The following is a 20,936-nucleotide window of genomic DNA, read 5'->3' on the forward strand; positions in this document are numbered from 1 at the left end:
CCAAATGAAGAAATATGAACTTGACAGGTGTTTCCTGTGGATGTGGAGATGAGGGAAGTAGAAGTGGGTTTCTCAAGTAAAGCATAATGACGATGCAGAGAACAGGTAATTTGTTTCTTCTCTCCAAGGCAGCCCAGCATGGGGGGACCCTACCCTGCTAATCAAGCCGTGCCCCCGCTGTGCGTGGTGGGTGCTGCGTCTGCAGAGGGGCTCTTGTGTGAGTCAGCGGGGTCAGGAAAGCTGAAAATTGCTTCCCTCAGACTGCAGCAGCTTCCCTCATTTACAGGAGATGCTCAGTCCATCTCCCTGCTTTCCAGCAGAACAAACCCAAGTCGTGCTGGAAATGTCCATCAGCTGGGAGTCTGAGGGTGTAACTGTGTGTTTGCCTCACCTCCTCACCAACACAGGCTGGTTCCCTCGTGAGACATTCCATGGTTTTTGTCCAGTCTGGCTTCAGAAGTTTGAGGTTACAGGCTCCTTCCACTTCTCATCGAGTGACATTCAAGGTCAGGAAGTTTTCACTGACAAGGAGTTTCAGTTTGCCTCAACGCTGTTACTTCATTCTTAATTGCATTCTCATCAATTAAGGTTTCAAAATTCTTTCAGTCCTGCTGCTTAAGTCTTCCAAATCTTTTTATTGGGAACTAATGTTCCTCTAACCCTAAGCCATAACTTAACTACGCTAAACTTAGTTACTTCTGTTGCTCTCCTCTCTAAAATAACATCTTTTGCTATTTTCTACAGAACTTCTTGTATTTTGTCTCTTGTTGTATTACATATAACATTTTCACCTATTTCATCTCTCCAAACTGGAATTCAGATACTACATATCTTCAAATATCCAAAACAAATAACAGATTTCTGCCATGCTCAGGGAAAATGACTGAAACAGGTTTATCCTCACTGTCTAGGGCTCCCTGTGGAGAATACTCTCCCTCTTTATAGAAGAGAACCATTCACTTTAGAAAATGAGTTTCAACTTCTTGAAAATTAAGGTGATTAAGAGAATATGTTCCCACAGCCTAGCACAGAAACAGGGTTCTCCCTTTCATGTGTTTCCTTATTTTTCAGCCTGTAAAATGTTTCACCAGAGGAAGGGACACCATACTCAACCCTACTGAGTTATGATGCTGTAGAGCAGAAAGGCAAAGCTAGCAAGAAGTATCTACTTTTTTTTTCCAAAGTTCCAAGACACTGGCAAAGTTGTGAGCTCCACAGCACTGTCGTGGCAGATTTTCTACCAGCAGCAGCATTAATTGTAATAACCAGCAGGAATTCAATGAAGCATACTTCAGATTGGATGTGCCATCCTAGCAAGGGCAATCAAGTAGCCCAGTGAGACACCACGTTCCAAGATGCATCATTTTATCCTCCCAGATCTGACTCCAAAGGCACAGATCTAATTCCAAAGGCAACCAGTCAAAACATGTAAAATTTAAAATTTCACACTCTCTTTTTGGCATTTCCAGGAAGCTTATGACACCTGAAAATTTGAATCCACCATATGCTTCACTTGGTTCCTGAATTGCTCTTCAGTTCTTTCTCTCACCATTCAAAGGGAGCCTCAGCTGATAAAGGATGCACAAGGAACACACAGTTTAGGCTGAAAGGGTTCACACAACCTGGGACAGATTCACTTCACTGAGCATTTATCCACTTTAATCCAATTGGATCACATACCAAACCAGCAAAAGCCTTGAGGCTTTGACAGCACCAGTACTGCTGATATTTAAAGGTTAACAAAGTCAGTAGATCCTGTGCTACTTTGTATCTACACTGAGAACTCCAGCTGATAACCCGTACACGGAGTTAATGAATATGAAGTAGAGACCACACACTGACAGCACTCTTTTTTCCCCCCCAATAGGATGTAGAGCCCCCAAATCTTAAATCAGAATGCAAGTGCCATAAGATAACCACGCTTCAATAACTCAGTCATTTCAAGAATATCAAAGTAAAGTATAAGAAGATGCAAAGCATTCCATTTTGATACAACTTCCTCACTGCTTGAGAAAGCAAAGTCTCCCTGAATCTCTGACTGCCTCATGCAGACACAGCAGATAAATGATCTGGGGTGGGAGATGACAATCTCTGAGACCCAAGAGGATGGGAGAAAGATGCAGAGAGCTATAATGAAAGCTGTCAAGTGCATCATCTTGCTGTAGCACTGTTCTTATTAAAGATGTAAGAGCACTTGCAGATGTTAAATACCGAGGAGGAACAGCTTAACATCCAAGTGCAGCTCTCAGAGGGGATCCTACAGAGCAACAAGATTTTTAAGAGGCTGACGAAAACTAGAAAGAAACCAAAAATAGAAAAAACACACAACAATTTAAAAGTATATAAAAACATATATAAATCCCTGCGTATAAAAGCCTTCTTCGAAGGCCCTGAAGGAAGAAATGATGCTCACTCACTCCCATGACATGTCTCCAACAAACCAGTGTTGTGACTGACACACTCTGCACTCAAATGCAATAGAAAACCAAGGCCTTGAGCAGCTGCAGCCTTCCTGGGAGGGTATCAGAGCTCCCAGGAAAGAGCAGATGTTAATCTGTGCCCAGGATGGCTCCATCCTGCCCATTTCCCTGATTCCCATTTTCCTGGGCAGAGCATGCTGATTCAGTTCAAGCCCTGCACAGCACAATACAGCAAGTATGTCTGTCCCAGAAGATGCTGTAGTGACAGACTCCAAATAAATGAGGACTTCAGGATCAAAGGCATGATGTAAAATGTAAAAACATACTCTGTCTCAAGGTCACCCACAGAAAAATTATTACGGATTCTGTAATAATAGAAGCAGTCGCTTCACTGAAATTAATTTATTTTGAGAATATCCCTTTTAATCCTCCATGCATTTTTTTAGCACAAAAAGTTGAGTTTTATCACAACCTCCTTCATAAAACTTAATATTGTATGTCTGGTAATGTGGCTGTTTCAACAATTCCTCATTGGAAATTCCCACATCTGTGAAACCTTGGCAACACTGTTAGTAAATGACCTACACAAAGTTTAATAGAAAATTTTTACTGAATATCCTCTGTTTAATGTAAACAAGGCAGGAGGCAAAACAAGGAGTATATATTTTATATAATTACACTATTTTACAGGGCACAGAAAGCATTGAGGACATGGTTTGAAAACCCTGTACGATATGCAATATCAGATATGGATTTTCCATGTAGCCCCAAGTCTACTCCAGGACCCTTTAATCTTATCAAGTACTTCAGGTTAGTATTTCTTCTAGCAAGACAAAGAGCACTAATAAAATGTCACCTGTGAGATTGCACAGCAGGTTATGGTAGAAATTACCATGCATTTACAAAGCCATTCCATGATTACTTGTGCCCTGTAAAATGAAGTGTGACGATCTTTACACTAATCATAGTGTAAGCAAGCTCGGGATTCTGGTCCTTTTATATATATATATATATATATATGTATATATATACATAGGTGATGTACAACCAGACTTAAGCTGTGCATCAAGTCACAGCTTTTATATTGCACAGACAAATATAGAGTAAGAACATTACACAGACAGAATCTGAATACCAGGAATATTATAGGAGAAACTAAGGACAAACTTGTTCTACCAGAGCTAGCACATGGCTTATTACAAAATTTTCTAAATCAGAGTCTAAATCAAATACATACTATGAATGAAATAAACATAAAACAATGCTTCTATTTACACACATGTGCATCAGGATTAGAATGTGGTTTGGATCTGCTTTTTGAAATAACAAATTATTCTACTATCCCATCTCATGTATTTCAATCTAATACCGCTGGCCCCATTCCCATAGGTGATGAGCACTCGTCTTTCCCACTGACATCTGGAGGATCTGCACAAACCATGAACTCTTCAGGCCAAGTATTTTCTTGGGTGGCCCTCTCTGGGTAATAAATAACCACATACAAACACACACACACAGAAACAAAATGGGCTCCTCAATGACGTGCATAGATCAAAAAGGTGAAAAAATGGACCTGAACTAAATTCTAATCATTAAAAAAAAAGTGCATGAAAAATATCACCACAAAAATAATTAAATGAGTTCCATCTCTTAAGAAAGATTAAACCACTTTTACAAAAATAAAGGTCATTGTCATCAGGTATGGTAATTAAGGGTTTGTAGGCAGCACTCACAAAAGCAGTTTAGGCTAAAGCAACTTAAAGGATTGCTTCACTTGTGTGAGGATGGATCCATATCTTATAAATGTATTGACTAAATAACATTTGGTTTGCAAGAAAACATTACCAATGTCACCGGAGACTGAACAATCCTAGCCTGAATTTAAGAGTGATCATAGTTCTATCAACTTATTTTTCTCATGGACAAGCTTCAGGAGCTGTGTTTGCAGCTCTGCGTGTTTTGCATTAAACCACCACAGAGGCTGCAGCCTTTCAGTGTAATGAGTTCAGGTGCCAGTGAAAACAGCAAAACAAGGGAAGTGATGTTAATGCTTTCATTCAAAATCAGGCAACTCTTGAACGGCTTTATCAATTCTTACATTACTCAGAATGCTCTTGCAAGCTTTGTTTAACATTTCGCTCAATTTCATTTATAGCAGTATTATCATTTCCAGTTTCCACTGAAATTGGGACATTAGAAATATTCTGGAGCACACGCTTTAAAAAAAAATAAATAAACGATTTGAGGGAAAAGCAATTAAGCTCAAGCAAAACCAACAAAGACCAAAATTCAGTAAAGCATCAGCATTTCTCCTCAACTGCTTAACTTTGTTCATATAAAAGATTGTGATTTAAGGAAAAAATACTTGAAATTAAGCTTATGTTTAACTGTTTTGCTGAATTGGGACCTTATAAATAACAAATGTATGTATTATGGATCGCTCTGCATAGACATCAACATGTTCTAAACTATGTGTCAGGTATTAAAGGAAGCTCCTAACATGGACTGCCTGCAATGCAGGTCACTAAAAATGATTTGCTACATTCAAAGGATGTTCCTAAAAAAGAAAAATGAATAAAGTGTAATTTTTTCAGATTTTATCCTACTATGCTACTTGGACCTGAAAACATTTGGAGCTAAATCCAGAAAAAAACCCCAACAGGTGAAGAAGTAAAACATGCTTTTGTTTGCCAGAGAAATGCAACACTTTTTACAAAAAAAAAAAAGTACAGGGAGCCACTGAATACAGGTTTTACCTGCTAAAATGTTTCCCCAGTTCCAGAACTGCTTTCTCCAGCTGAACCTGTACTGGAAGCTTTTACAGCAGGATGCTCTTCACTGGTGACAAGAATAAATTTAGCCCATTAACTGTGACACTGCTCTAATTAACCTGCTAACTCAAAAGGCCTCTTAACATCCAGCTTCCATAAATATTAAAAAACAAGACCTCAAAGGCATGGATAGAGAGCAGAATCTGATTCTAAGTACAGTCATGTAAATCCAGAAGAATTCTAGTGACTGAATAAATTAGTCCATGTTTGCACACGAGCAATGACATCTGAAATGGGCATTAGCTGTGCAAACAGGGGGGCAGCAAAGACAAACGAGGACAGACAATGTAAACGGAAGGAGCTGAGCCCGACCTGGCCTTGTTCAAAGGAGGGGAAAGATGTCCTACCCACGAGTGTGGAGAGCAGGACAGCTGTGACTGCAAGGTCCAGCACAGCCACCTGCCAGTGCACAGGGTGCTGGCAGTGAGGACCCTCTGGAGGGCAGAAGCAAAGCACCCTGTGGTGGCCTCTGCTGGCACTGCCAGCGCCTGCCCTGGCTGATGGCACTCACATGGAAAACGAGTCACTGAGAGGCGTTCCTGCATCCCAGCACTGTGAAAAGCAGGTGCAAATTTTGGTCCTAAAAAAGTTATCAATGCTTTAACTGAGTTGGCATCACTGTGATGGTTAGGTAAGCAATAAAAACGTCTCTCAAAATAACAGAATGTTTATGCTGCCAATTTTCAAGGCACAAAAGATTCTTAAACCAATTCAGACTAATACCAATTTAAAAGAAATTAAAAATACTGTTTCAGCAACAACTACTGATGACCTATAATTAACCTATAATGTAAAGGTGATGTGAGTCAAACAACTAGAGTTCCCATGTAAAAAGCTAAAGCAAATCTGGCTACATGGATGACCTGGAGAACAATCATTTGGAATGACAGAGACAAACACGCTACAAACATGGACACTTCAGATATATCTGCTATGCATGTGATGCCGAATCAGGATTCATTTCTTTAGTATTGATTTTAGACTGATAGATTTCTTGGAGTAAACCACTGAGGAATCAAGCTCAGAGTTCTACTTAAGGTCTACCAAAAGCAAAATGATCCCTCATTAACATTCCTACTGTATATGGACTGGTGGATTTTTTGAACTTCTTCATTTTTAATAACATACATTGCAACTATAGGTGTGTTTTTCTTTCATATACCCAACTGAAAAGAAAAAGAATTAAGACATAGAAATGTTATAAAATTAATTTGTTTTTTTAAAAGTAATATGGTCAGAAAGAGCAAATTGGTGCATGTGAGCCCCAGGACATACAAGAGCCCAAACAGTCTAAGCATTGTCATCAAGGTCTGATGTCTGTGGTTCTTCATGCAGCTTTTGCAGCTCTTCACACAGTGGCTAGAAATGTTGTGTATTAGTTTGTCCCCAAATGCCTTCGCTCATGTTCCAAGTCCATTTGCAGTCTCAACATCTGGTGAAAGGAACTTGTCTTCCAAACATCTTGCGGCACTTTTCCGGTAGACACCGCCTTGTCTCTGGGCGCCCGGAGCCGGGGCCGCTCAGGGCGTGGCTGAGGTGTGGTACTTCACAAAGGCGATGGCCGCCAGCTCCTTGCAGAACTCCTCCAGCACAATCACGCCCTCTAGTAACGTCATGTGGTCAATGCTGGGACGGGAAGAAAATTGCAGGGAATCAGGACTGGCACACACAGACCCAGCCACGCGCCTCGGTGAAGGCGCAATGTGTTTACTCACATGGGCCCTTCCGGCTCCAAGCCCAGCAGGCGTTTTCTGACCAGCAGAAGTTTGGGAGTGAAATCTGGGATGCGCTGGATTCTAACCATGAGGTCCCCGACGACCTGTAAAGGGCAGGCCATCAATACACAAAGTTAACACCTCTGCAGAGTGCCTGACAGCAAGGTTCAATGGCAGCCTCAGTGCCCACTTCAGCATCCTCACAGGCTCACAGAACAACCCGCAGAGAGGCTGCTCTGCCCAAAAGGAGGGTGAGCGAGTGCAGAAAATAAAGAAATACAAAAGCCTTACTTGCTCTTGTCACAAATGGCATTACTTATTTCAATTACATCAGTGATTAACTTGTCTTTTTAAATGTTGACACAGACAAGCAACCAGTGACTTCTTGGGCCTAGGGAAAGCACAAGGGGAGAGAGTGAAGGCTGCATTTTGGAACAGGGAAGGCTGCTGGGAGAAAGGGAGCTAAGCCCTCTGTTACTATTGGGCAAGCATCATTTACAGGCTCCTGACCAGCTTAGTAACAGCTGGTGCGTGGAGTGGGCGAGGGATTCTGACTGAGGACACTGCAGCGTGACAGGCACCCAGCCAGCACTTCTAGGATGCAAGTCTGGCAGGAAGAGATGGAACTGGAGAAGAAGGGCACTTTTGATAAATCCAGGACTTAATTGTCAAGAACAGCCTTCATCAGAAAAAAAAAAAAAAAAAAAAAAAAAAAAAAAAAAAAAAAAAAAAAAAAAAAAAAAAAAAAAAAAAAAGAAAGAGTATGAGCAGAGATGCCCATCTAGGCCCAATCTTGATTTGAAATCAGCATTCAATGACAAACATTTACCAACCTGAACTACCCAGCAACTACTACCACTAACGACAAAGTTATTAAATACATTACTGCCATACAGCCATGTGTAATTATTGCTGTGTTTACTCACCCTGACAATCACAGAGAAGAGAGACTTGCAGCCAGAGGCGAGGTTGACGTAAGGATCCAAAAGGTATTCGTGTATATGAGGATGGGGAAACAGGGACAGTTTGGACAACACTGATGTAACTTGTAAATTTACATCATAGGGCTGCAAAAGAGGCAGACACAGTGCTTAGTTATTTTCATGCTGGGCTTCTTTTCATCCACCTCATGTTTATTTAACTACTAGAACTTTATACATAGGGTTATGAATAAATAAAGATAAAAAGTTAGATTAGAAGACAGGCCCAACCTCTGCTTTTCACAGCTGTGAATATGACAGTTGGGCATTAGATGTTATTATCTGTATTGCTGCTACAACCACTTGAAGCTTTTGCACACTTGTTTATTGCATGGCAAGCCCTCTTCCCGTAAAATATTCCTTCAGCTAAAGAAATAGCATGGAATCAGCCTAGATTAAACATCTGCTTGCTTCTCCTGGGAAATTGTAAAGTATATGAGCTCAGGAAATTGCCAGAGAGAAATCCATGTTTACAGCTAATATGTTATTTCTCTTCTACTTTATTTTTTTCTGGGAAAGAACCGTTGCAGAAGGCCTGGCCATCTTATGGCAGCAGCCTATGGGAGATGGGACCAGTCCTGGGCTGGGAAAGCAGCAGGAAGTTCTGAGTTTCAAGTCTACTTCCCTTCCCCAAATCAACCAAATGGGAGAGGCAACACTGCCAGATGCTGGAAAACGCTTATCAGTCATAAGGAATAAAACAGTACCTAATTTTCCAGGAAAAAAGTGCCTAGTTTAAAGGATTTGACCATTCTAGTAAGAAACTTATTTCCATAAAATCAAGCATTTTCACCATGGCTTCTTCATATTTCAAAACTGTTTTTTTTCTCTTTGTCATCCCAGTGAAAACAAGGTGACATTTTAATTCAGCCCAGAATTTACAAAAGAGTAGAACCTCCTCGCGCTTCTACAATGGCAGAACACACTAAGTTGACAAGAGAGGGACAGACATTCCTTTGGTACAGCTCTGTGTCCATCAACCTTGTTGATCTAAGTGGATGACAGGGCCCTCATTTAATCTCTGACTGCATATTGGCAGTAATACCCTCACTGGCTTCATCACACCTAGAAGAGGAGGATTTCATGACCTCAAATTCCCATCTTTATGCTCTCTTTATGAAAAGAACAGCTCCTTCCCCTTTTCAGGTCTGGGAGATTTGGATAAATTCAGCCTCAGATTAAGACAGATACATTTAGCCATGTCTGCATGTCTAAGCTCTCATTAGCTGGCTCAACAGAGATCTGACACTTCATACACCTGCCCACACACAAACATCTCCTGCCTTCTCAGATGCTCCCAAGTATCTGCTGGTCTCTTGATGGTTCCACAGAGGGTGGAACCTTCAAGATCTGTGTTGTAACCACAAACTTCTGGGAATATCCTGGGCACCACAAAAATGGCAACAGATACCTGAGCTCAGGCACCAGAGTGGAGCTTTCAGTCCACAGAGTTGAGGAAACTGAGCTGGTGATTCACTTTGCACTGAAAGAAACACCTACTTGTCTTTCTGCTTAACAGCCTCAGGGACTACTGGGGCTGCTCTGACAAAATTTCCACTGATTACATGTGTCCACGTAAGTAATATTTAGGTATCTTATTCTCGAATTTGTTACCACACACCGTTGCATCGCAAAGTTGCCTCATAAATCTTTTGAAATGAAAGCATTTATTTCTTCCAGTCAGTGGCAGTTATTTCTGTACTTGGCACTCCAGCAATAGATTCATCCCAATCTCCTAACAAATGAAGCTTTCAGCCCCTGGACCACAGATGTTACAGGTAAAAAGAGATCACTACATTTTGAGTTATTATAGCAGAGTTACTCTGCAGAGAGAGACAAAAATTCCCTCCATAAATCCATTCACTGTCTACCTAGCTGAACTGTAGGAGAAGGTCTTTAGAGCTGTTTGAGTCAGCCAATTCATTAGGAAGCTTTGAAGGCATGGGCATTATCTGGTGCTCACAAGAGGAGAAGGAAACAAAGGAGTAACACGTGCTGCATTGTTCTGTCAGATTGCTGTTGTGATTCCAACTAATTGACAGCATTAAAGAAAGCTGCTTCTTCACACAGAGCTTTTATTTCTGTCCATATGTCAGCAGACTCACTAAAATGGCCCCATATCAGATAAATCCGAAAAAAATTTCCCTGTAGCTAAAAAGATTAAACCCAGCAAATTTTGACGTTCAGGAAATTAAAAAAAAAATTCTTAGGGTACAGTCAGTTCTACAGAAACTTGTAATACCAGCAGGAGGAAGAAGGTAGTGTCTAGTACATGAGGCATTTGAAACAAGTTACTTCACTTGTGTGCTTGAGCTCTCTTCTGCCAGAAACGAGGTGAGAGCCACCACCTCTGCAATGCTTTCTGATATCACAGATTTGTATCAGTGTTCCCATGAACACTCACAGAGCTGACCTAGAGGCTACTCTTGGCTTCCTGCACATGTTCCCTGTGCATTTGTACGTGCAAATGGGTCTGGCCCTGCTTATGACCAGGAAAGGGCACATTACACAATAATGTAACACTATAATAGAGAGTGATGGGAATCCACAGGACCTGATGGAGATCAGCTCTTAAAAGTGATGAAAGTATCAGAAATTGAATACTTAACTTGTTTTTTCTTACCTGATCAAGAATCCTGCCCATTCTTTCAAACAGGACTTTCAAGAAGTGCCCTTCAAAAAATGACGCTTCTAAATTGCACTTTTCCAAAGATCTGGGAGATCCAGGCCACTCCCACCGTAAGCAAATGACACAATAATCCCGGAACTACAAACAAAGTAGTGAGGAAAACAGACTTAAATCTCCATGGAAACCATTAGTCCATACACCTTAAAACCATAATCTGTAGCTAAATGATAAATCCAAGCTCAAAAAGATCAGTCACTATAAAGTAAACGCTTTCAGTAAAACCACTATCAGTAGGCACCTCATTTTCCTGGGGATATTCCTGCTACCAGGGTAGTTTGAGAAGCAGTGAGTGGAGAACAGAGCTCCCAAAAAGCAGCTGGGGCCAAAACACAAAGCAACACCAACAATACGCAACCTAATCAGGGTTCTTCTGAAGCAGGAATTGCATTCTTAACTATCTTCTCAAAACACATCACACTTCCACTACATTATGGGTAGCTGATCTTGCTATCCAAACCATTCTGCTCCCCAATTCCCAGGACAGGAAAGGCACGTGTACATGCAGAACATACAAACTAAAAGTATTCTGAGGCTTCCTCTTCCCTCTCTTTGTTTCCTAACACCCCTGGCAGTCTTTCTCTACCTTGCCCCATATTTGCTGTACGCTGCCTGATGCCTCACGTGCAAGGAATTACACCTTGAAAGAAGCACAAGTTGAAGCAGAGAAAATAAGGAACACAGGAAGAAACAGAAGCAAAAGAGTCAGAAAACACACTCAAAAATTCTGCATTGATTGTAGCTTACCTACTTGTGCAGGCTTCCAGAAATAGCAGTAAGGAAGCAGAACAGCTATTTGGATGTAATAACAGCAACAGGCAGGGCTACTCTTAGGGGGGAAATATTTTAACAGTAGCCATATCATCGTCAGGAAGTGACAGAAACCAATTCTGCTCTCTAATAACTCCCAGTACACTCTTTTTCCCAAGGCATGAAAGAAAGACGAGGATGATAAGTGGTTTCTGGCATCCAAGAATAGAACATAGGGGAATTTTACATCAACCTTTGTTTCCTTATTCTCTATTTTCTATTCCCTTTCTTTTCAGGAGAGACTACAGATGAAGCAATATAAATACAGAAATCCAAACTTCCCATCTTTAGCAGCTGATAACACAATTCCAAGGTTATGGAATTTTTGAGTTACCTACTAAATATAGCTCTCAGTTACTCTGCTCCTTTGCATAAATTTGTCTGTTCTAGAAGATTCACATGGTTTCAGTAAGAAAGCTGCAAACAAACAGTGGCTGTCCTCTGACCAAGGAAACTTCATGTTTGTAAAAGCAAAACTTGCATTTATTTCTAAACAGTAAATCACAAAGCTTTCCCTGCCTACCCAACCTCCCAACTTCAAACCTGAATGCCTTAGGCTGTGCACTCCCTGTGATGAGCCTTTATTTGCAAAGTCCCAGATTGCATAACTCCTATGCAGCATTTTAATTTCTCTTTAGTTCTTTCAAACAGCTTGGCAGGCAATTCTCCAAGAGAATGCAGATAAATGCAGAAGCAAATTAAGAATCTATCTGCGGTTCAGGTTTTCTCTCACTGTATTTGTTACATGAATATTAATGCATTTCATGTCATCCATTATTCCCACTAGTGCAATACAAGGTGAATTCATCATCGACAGATCTCCAAAGGTAAGTTTTCATTAAAAATGAAAATTGAATTTTCCCATCTTCCATTACCAAAAGATGCATTTAATAGGACTATTTACAGAAGCATTTGTATATTCTCACCGGCATTTCAAATTCTCAAGGACTGAGGAAGAGTTCACTGACTTACTTGTCTGTGGGCATCTCTGAGGTAAGTATCATAACCTGTACCCTCCACATGGTATGATGACTTTGCTTCATCAGGTACAAGACAGAGAAAACTGAGGAGAAAAAAAGTACATTAATGACTATATTCCACAGAGCACCGGATCAATACTTTCTCATCATCTGCAGCAGTGTACACACAGTGCTGAACTGTCTGGCCAATTAATCCACAGACTCTACCATAAGTTTATGTGAAGAACAGAGAACACAAAATCTATTTAAGCCTATCTATTCCAACTACTGTTTGTAGTAACAAGGTATATGCTTGAGAACTTTTGTATCTGCCACTAGAGCTAAAGTCATCAGTGGAAGCATTTTCTGAGAATCAGCAGACAGAATGGAGATTAGAGGGAATACTCATAAATAGGTCAAGTATTTGCTAAAGGTCAGACTCCATCTTACTAGAGCTAAAACAAAATATACTTGGGAATAAATGAGCCAAAAGAGAAGAAGAATTACAGTTAAAATTCTTCTTAACCTATTTCATAGGTAGTTTTATTTACCAGTTTGTTGTGGCAAAAAATGAACATCTAAGACACACAAGAGGATTTGCATATAAATGTCCCTGTTACAACTGTAATCGCTTTTGCCAGGTGTGTAGTCAAACACTCTGTCCTTATTACTCCAGTATCTGCCCTAAAATGCATCAGAAAATTCTGAATAATATTAAAAACATTAAAAAAAGTAAATTAAACCCATTGAAATTTCTGGTCTGCAAAATAAAACCCAGTCTTTGGACCCTGATTCCAAATTTCAGCCTTCACCATACCCCAGAATTTATATGCAGGAATATGTAGTAGCTGACTTTTCATGCGGAGTTCATCTTATCTCAAAAAATACAAATTTGCAGAACATTTCTATTCTATAGAAAACATTTCTATTCCCTGATGGATGTTACACGAGGTGAATTTAGGAGAGTGTTCTTTGTGTCTTTGCTCCAAACCATGTCCACCATGAACTATAAATAGTGATACTGGGAGGAAAGAGGGCAAGAAGTGATGATGTCACTCTGTCCTGGCTGTCCCTGGGCTGTTTGCTTCCTTTGGCTAACACCTTTGATTATTTCTGGGCAGGCAGATAGGTCAGCACTGACACACCAGTGCTGCTCTGCTACCAAGTATTGACAGAGCAAACAGCCCTCATCCTAATATTAGCTCCTAAGAGAATTACCATCACTAAGTTGCTCAGAGCTTTGTGATATCCAATTTGCAGTGAGTCTAACAGGCACTGAGGTATGTCACAGCTGACACAGGTGGCCCTGACTTTCAGGGAAGGTTATCTCTAGCATGGCAATTATTTCCTTTTATGTATGTGCTTAAGAACTTTGAAGTTCTAAGGAAGTTTGAGGGTTTTTTTTTCCCCTGAAAGGTTTATGGCAAGACTCCCCAGACTTGTCCAGGAAGGTCAAGTCCAGGAACAGCATTTGAAGTACAGCAAATATTTCTGCAAAAAGCAACTTTTATAATCAACGAGTATTCAACCACTAGCTGTAAAGTTCTTCCATTTTTCTCATTTATGTTGAATTAATGCAAGCTCTAATCTTTCAGAAGTAGCTTTCTGATAAAATGCCACATAATTTCCTTCTGAGGAGTCATTTTCCCAGCTGGCACAGAATAACATCCATTACAGAGTACACATTTAATTTGCACAGTGTGTGCAGACACCCACACATTCAGACATTTCCTCAAGTCTTTGTTTCAACTCACCTATTTACAATTTTATGAACTTCAGTCTTCCCATCATTTTTCGGATGTTCTGGACTGATGGGCGGAGAAGCACTGAGCCACTCCTGAGCTGACAATGTGTTATCTGGAGACAGATCAGTAAAAAATGGATCTTCCTCCAGATCTCTGTGAAATTACATTAGACAAAAACATAATCATCCACCTAATGTTATGGAAGGCAGGACAATCTCTGGGTCACAAGGCAGGCTGCTTTTCTTCTCTGAACAATGAGGATGTTTTCCAGAACATAACAATATCCACACTGCATTACCTAATTAATGTGCAGAAATACCAACCTTTGCAAATATCCAACAATCTGAACAACAGAAGAGACATCTTTGGCTTGTACAAAATTACTGCATTAAGTCACTTAAAACTTCTTAGCCCTATTTTTCACATGAGAGGATTCTACTCCAGGACATATTTAAATTATTCTAGATGACTAAAATAGTCTGTGGGGCCAGTCCTCACCTGTCCTTCACTAAAACATTGAGTTACAAGAGTTACCTAGCATATATACTTTATGTAGTGTCTCAGTATTTTATTTATTTATTTTATGTAGTGCCTCAGAAGTGTTCTTTCATCAAAAAATACAAGGAACATAAATGTAAGCAAGACACTGAAGTTATTGACTGCAAGAATATTCTCACTGATTGCAATAAAATATGCATAGATTTCAGCTTGGTAGATGCATAAATAAATTAAGACCTCTGAATGTCTGTATTCTGAATTGTTCTGCAAAGAGGCTTGTGGAAATTTTAGATTTTCTGTTCCTGTTCTAAGAGTTTCCATAAATTGCTGATGTAGGAATTTCTGCATCACTGTACAGATATGGATTAATACATACAGCACTCAAGTGCTCTCCAGGCTCACTTTTCTTTCAATTACTGGAAAAAAAAACTGTTTCATTCTAAAAATAAGGATCCAAGTTACTTGTGAACACTTTTCTTAATAATGAAACTTACACTGCTCCAGCAATTTGTCCATTCTCTACCACATCTCTATCTTCTTGACAGGGAGGCTTGTATTCCATGTAGTTTCTTTCTTCCAAATTTCTCAGAACCAAATTATAAAGAATGTGTTCATTGGGTTTTTGCAAAAGATGCTCAAACATTCGTAAAGTCATTATGCTGATCTGCAACAGAAAGAGTAAAAACTCGATAAACTGAAGCACTGCTGCCCTGTGCTTGTTGCCTTTTATCTGCTTTGTCCACCCTAGAACACTGCAATCACTTATTGACATTATGGAAGGAAACAAAAATCATAAGAAAAAATAGGAAACTATGATGCTACATGTGGTATAAACATGGAGGAAGAGTCCATTTACATTTGAAAATCAATATAAGAATGCCTTTTTTTTCTGGAAAAAAAACCTCTTTTGAAATCTGTGAAAATAGCAATACAAAGAACATACAGAGAACTCAGAATTTAGCTTCCTCTTCTACAGTCAGATCCATGCTGGTTATCATTGTGCAAATGAGACCCACAACAGGACTTATAGTAATAAATACCCAGAAAAAAAAAGAAAGTAATACTCGGATTTTGTGACTAGATCTATAGGCTAAGATTTTTACTTGCAGACGTTACATAGGCTTTTAAAGGAACACTGACTTTAAGCAATATAAATACAATTTTTCAAGACTGCTTGAGAGTGCTTAGCTTTGCAAAGATAACTAATTTACAGAGATAACTCATTCTGACAGGGTGAGCAGGTAGGCATACTAAAAAATGGATATGAGAAAGCACAGACTTGTATTTCTGCAAGCTTGGTCTTTATTTGAAAAAGTAGAGGGCTGAGATTGTTTAATGGAAAAAATGAAACGAACAGCTTCTAAGGAAGGATTTTACTGAAGTAAATTATTTCAATGATGCTTACTGTATGTAAGGAGCTTAAAGTTACCACATCCTCTTTTAATTGGCATTGCATATATTCTCCAACCACACTCAGTTCATGTAAGTTTTTATCTGGATCTTATATGATAATGAGACAGAACTGACACAACATGGAAAATAACAGCAACAAATTAAAATGCAATTAAAAACACTCAGTTTATCTTACAGACGAGCAAGTCTAACTGGATATGCATAGTGCACAGGCAAACTCGTCAAAAAATTTTTAGCAAAAAAAAAAAAAAAGAAATATGCTCGGTGGAGAAAACAGCTTGACTTCATTTTCTAAAGGGAATTTGCAGGGCTGAGAGCCAGAATTCTCTTTCTTGGCAAAAACCATTACTTGACACAAACGTGAAAAGTCCTCACAGCGGTGTCTTTACAGACTCCCCGCAGTCCCAAACCGGCCAGCAGACACCCCTGTGTCACATCACCCTCACCTCATCAGAAATGTGATCACAGTGCTCGATCAGCCTGTGTCGCAGTGGATGCCTGTTGATGTCTGTCAGTGTTTCTGGCTCCCTGTGCTCTCCAAGTATAAAATACACCAGCTCCTGCAGCAGCACATCCGAAGTCACCTGACGAACAATGCGGTGCAATAGTGCAGTTGACGTGAGGATTCCAATCTCTGAACTGAATGAAACATTTTCATGTCAGATATGGAGTGGATTTCCACCACCCAAAAATCAGCTTGATTCAGATTCTGTTCTGCTGTGTCTTGTAGGAGCTACTCACGTTTGCATCAGCTGAGGTTCCATAACATCAATGAAGAATCGTTCCCGCACAGCTTTTGCCATAGCAACAGCAGTCGTCTGAAACAAAAGTAAAAAATGGTGTGTCTCAAACTCAGAAGCTGGGAAACAACGGCAACTGCTTATTTGCTGAATACATTTGTATCAGCTGAACACATTTCAAACCTTTTGTGCTTCTTTGATGAGTTGATCACAGTAGTCAAACCAAGAAAGAAATGAAATCAACGCTCTTTTCCCTGGAAAAGCAGATGCATCTTCTTTGTGGCTATAGGAATCCAAGCTAGAGAACACAGAGAAAAAATATTTATTTAGTCTACAAGTAATTGAAATATCTTGGACTCCATTCTTATTGAACCTAACAGAATAATTAATGACCTACTTCTAATGAAGGGAACATGAAAAAGGCTTTTCTGCCTCTATGGATCTGGCAGTGCCATCACAACACAGGTATTCAGTGTGTGCTAAAGGATATACAGAATGTACAGCACAGGAACTCTGGTTAAGTGTTTCTGGAGTCAGAAGGGAAAACTGATCACCAAGCCTGTTCTCCCAGGAAACACAGACCACAGAAAATGAATCAGCAACTCCTGTAGTCATAGAACCGTAAAATGAAGGCAATTGTTCTTCTCTACTCTGTAGGCGTCCTCAGGCAAGCCGACCAAAACCACACAGTGTATACCTGAACTTGACTGTATCTTTCAGAAAGAAACATCTATCTCAATTTAAGGGATCTAAGGAATAACAAATACACCACTTTCTTTGGTAAAAAAAACCACTGCTTATTTAGCCCACAGTTTTAAGTTGTGGGTCTTCCCCTTCTAATTTCCATCTCCAACCACCGGAAATTTTGCTATGCACTTTGCAAATACCTACTTCTGTCTCAGTACTAAAAGATCAGGAGAAATTCATAGTAATGAAGGCAGAGTGGGAAAGAGAAATGTTTTAAGAATCTAAATTACAAGCAGTTAAGATAACAGGTATGTATCTTTTGCCTGATGGTGGTGACTTATGCAGTAACTCTTTCCTTCTTCTTTTTTTGCTGCAAAAATTTTGCAACAACAGCCTGTTAACAAACAGACCCTTCCTGCCCCTTGCAGCAGCTTGTAATGCCCACTGTGTACAGTGAGAAGTTAATGCTTCCTAAATCCTTGACATCTGCATGAGAATATAATCCATATCTGATACTACAGTGACACCACTATAAACTGTTGATGTAATCCAGTGGAAAAACTTGCCCCCTGAGGCATCTCTGCCAGGGACTGGCAGGCAGACCTGGCCCCATATCAGAAATCACAGGTACACTGGACACCCAAAGGGCACCACTGTGCTGCAGCTCTATCTCAGCTCTGCCCTTGAGGCTTTAGCCTGTGTGTATGTGGGGAAATATTTTATACACATTATCTACCTATCAAAATAGTTTCAGGGAGGGGTGTAAAGTCACTTTGAGTATTAAATACAAAAATAAAATTCTTACCCCCAGTTAATTGCCTCCACTGTTTCAATGTCTAAGGGATCCAGTGACTGAGGCAAGGCTTTGTAGAGGGTGGCCAGCCTGTCTGTCAACAATTCACATAAACAAGTGCTTTGAGTCAGGCACTTGGCAGCTGCTGGTTCTGGCAAACTCACCAAAAGCATGAGACCTTCACAGGCCTTCACTGCTATCCGGCCGTCCTGGCAGAAGGGCATGGAAGAATTAATCAGAGGGTGAATGAAGGTCACTGGAAATCAAGAAGCAAACACCTCCCAAATAAAACCTCTCCATTCCCCCACAGTGACTGAATGCAACTATTTTTGTTGCCTTTTCAGTCATTAACTCTAGTGAATTTGGATGCTACAAAATAAAAGAATCTCACCTGAAAAAGAAGAATGCCAGCTGCAACCTTCCAGCTAACAGAAGTAGAGCTGTAGGTCAGCTTGAGACCAAGATACTAAATCCTGTAAACTACTCATGTAACAATAATGAGGTACAGTGGTAGACTTGGTTTTCTGCTCTCAGCACTGCTGCAGCAGTTACAGGCTTACCCAAACTCCTTCAAAATTTTCTGAAAGAATCTAAGTCTGAATTTGAGGATTGACATGGGTAAGACATACAGCAGGCTTTTTAAAAAGAAAACCGACTCCTAGAGATAGCTCAGTGTCATTTCAAAGAGAGTGGGTTTGGTTAAGTCAGAACAATTGAAAGTACTTTTAAAAATATTCTCTTGTAATATATTTAACTTTCGAATTATCCTGTGTAGCTTTTCTGTGAAATATCCAGCATCCTATACAAGTTTCTTAAAAACCCCACTTATATTACTATCAACAAGCTTAGTAATAATTTTCTAAAATAGTATTTCTATTTGAATCTGAATTTGCAAAGAAAATTGCCAATTTACAAAAAGTGCCTGCAAAACCCCTCATTTCACTTTTTATAGCTAAAATACAGTGTGTTTATTCACTCCCTCTGCCCACTTCACGCAGCATCCAACTATTTCATTTTATCACACAGAGTGGAAAAAAAAAACCCCAACAAACAAACAAATAAAAAACCCCAACTTACAGGACTTTTAGTGAGATTTAGTAGAGAATTCACTAAATTATAGTCTTGATTTGTACAGGCAGTGGAGGACTCAGGTGATGCTGTGACATTGAGTTCATCCAGGCTGAAAGAGAGCTCATCTGCCTGTTGTGGGAGCTCATCTTCCCTCTCCATGTGCTCGGCTCCGGCAGCACCGGGCGTCTCCTCAGGCTGGCCAGGCTGCCCCGTGTCTGTTGTCACGGACTCTTGGTCTTTTATCATGTCTTCTGTGATTACACTTGCTGATCCTTGGAGAGCCATGGCTTTCAACTTACTCTGCAAAGCATTTTTTGGAATTACACAGCTGAAATTACTGTTCATCCTGAAGCAGGAGTTTACTAAAAGCGTTTTTTTTAACATCAACATTTGAAGTAGTCAAGGCTGGATACAGTAACCATGTAAAACGTAAAGGGCTGTGGGAGCATAGGTGTTTTATAAACCTAGGACACTTTTAAATCTGCTTATATTTTTTTAAGCCCTATACACTTGGCTTCAAGGCTGAATATGCCATTTACAAAAGGATGGCAGCTTTTTCTTTTGCTACTGAAAGCTCAAATTCACTTGATTTGTCCACAATTTGATAGAGGTTTTAATTTATTTTACGTGTGCACCTTTAGAACTTAGCACTTACTATAAAACATTCCTTTCTTTGTCAAGGCCTCACATTCATCTAATGTCTGAAACACCATTTCCAGCTGGAATCACACAGGTAAAATAATTCTAAATTTCTTGAGATTTTATCTTCAACAGGAAAAGGAAAGAAATACCTTTTCTGACAGCAGAGTACTCTCAAATTTGGTTTCTTAACAAGAAAAACATGAGAAGATTGAATGGACAGAAGATATTAGAAGTTAGCACTGGGCACTGGATACTCTAAAAGGTCGCAGAGAACTGTCTTGGAAGCTCCAAACCATCTCTGCTTTGCCTGAAAAAAGGCAACGCATCTGTCTTCCCATAAAACTGTCTCCAGCACATAAAAAGACATTTAAATTTGTGGTCTGTGATACCATGAAGAAACTCACAGAAAGGCAAGAATTCAGTGTTCTTCTGGCATAAGCGCAGGTGAAGAATACTTTATTGGAATCATAAATTAGAATGCAGCACAAGACATTTCTTTCAAGTGAGAACTGTAGTGAGATTATAAATCCAAACGGTTCCCTTCTCTATGATAACACCAAAATTATTCCACAGATATCTCAAGCATTAATAATTTAAAATACTAACCATCTGGGGTTAATGGATTTTAGTACAGACAAACCAGCAGGGACTGAGTACATGACAGTCAGGCAGCAAACTGGAGAGCTGCTGTGAACACTTGCTCGAGTGCCGCGCATTCATTGTGGGGAATTGCCTCTGAGCATTCTGATGCACTCACAGAACCAATTCCCTGGAGAAGCAAACCAGTGGTAAAAGCAGCAGACTGCATGCTACAAAATAAAGATGATCTTTGAATGCAGTAGAAAAATTACTGCTTCAATATAGTTTGGGGGTTTTTTTTGACAGTGTGAAAAGTGCAAGGCTGGCAAAGCAACAAACGGTGTCTGTCTGAACCGAGTGTGTCCAT

At 39.9% G+C, this 20,936-nt stretch overlaps 1 protein-coding gene across 2 annotated transcripts in view; it reads right to left on the bottom strand.

Annotated features, from left to right (window-relative positions):
* Nucleotides 1-2,766: 2,766 nt before the first annotated feature.
* Nucleotides 2,767-20,936, bottom strand: part of FHIP2A (FHF complex subunit HOOK interacting protein 2A) — a 34,197-nt gene continuing 16,027 nt past the window's right edge. For both annotated transcript variants that reach the window (XM_066190872.1, XM_066190871.1), the window contains 12 exons: nt 19,355-19,648; nt 18,290-18,486; nt 16,981-17,095; nt 16,799-16,875; nt 16,504-16,696; nt 15,139-15,308; nt 14,156-14,299; nt 12,415-12,505; nt 10,570-10,713; nt 7,893-8,033; nt 6,967-7,070; nt 2,767-6,877 (listed from right to left, as the gene is read on the bottom strand). In XM_066190872.1, coding sequence (XP_066046969.1) covers nt 6,772-6,877; nt 6,967-7,070; nt 7,893-8,033; nt 10,570-10,713; nt 12,415-12,505; nt 14,156-14,299; nt 15,139-15,308; nt 16,504-16,696; nt 16,799-16,875; nt 16,981-17,095; nt 18,290-18,486; nt 19,355-19,648 — 1,776 coding nt within the window. In that variant the 3' untranslated portion in view covers nt 2,767-6,771. The remainder of the gene's footprint in view (nt 6,878-6,966; nt 7,071-7,892; nt 8,034-10,569; nt 10,714-12,414; nt 12,506-14,155; nt 14,300-15,138; nt 15,309-16,503; nt 16,697-16,798; nt 16,876-16,980; nt 17,096-18,289; nt 18,487-19,354; nt 19,649-20,936) is intronic.

This window comes from Chamaea fasciata, unplaced genomic scaffold (genome assembly GCF_029207755.1).
Source record: "Chamaea fasciata isolate MVZ Bird 193981 ecotype frontalis unplaced genomic scaffold, bChaFas1.0.hap1 SCAF_9, whole genome shotgun sequence".
In the NCBI taxonomy this organism is placed as follows: domain Eukaryota; kingdom Metazoa; phylum Chordata; class Aves; order Passeriformes; family Sylviidae; genus Chamaea; species Chamaea fasciata.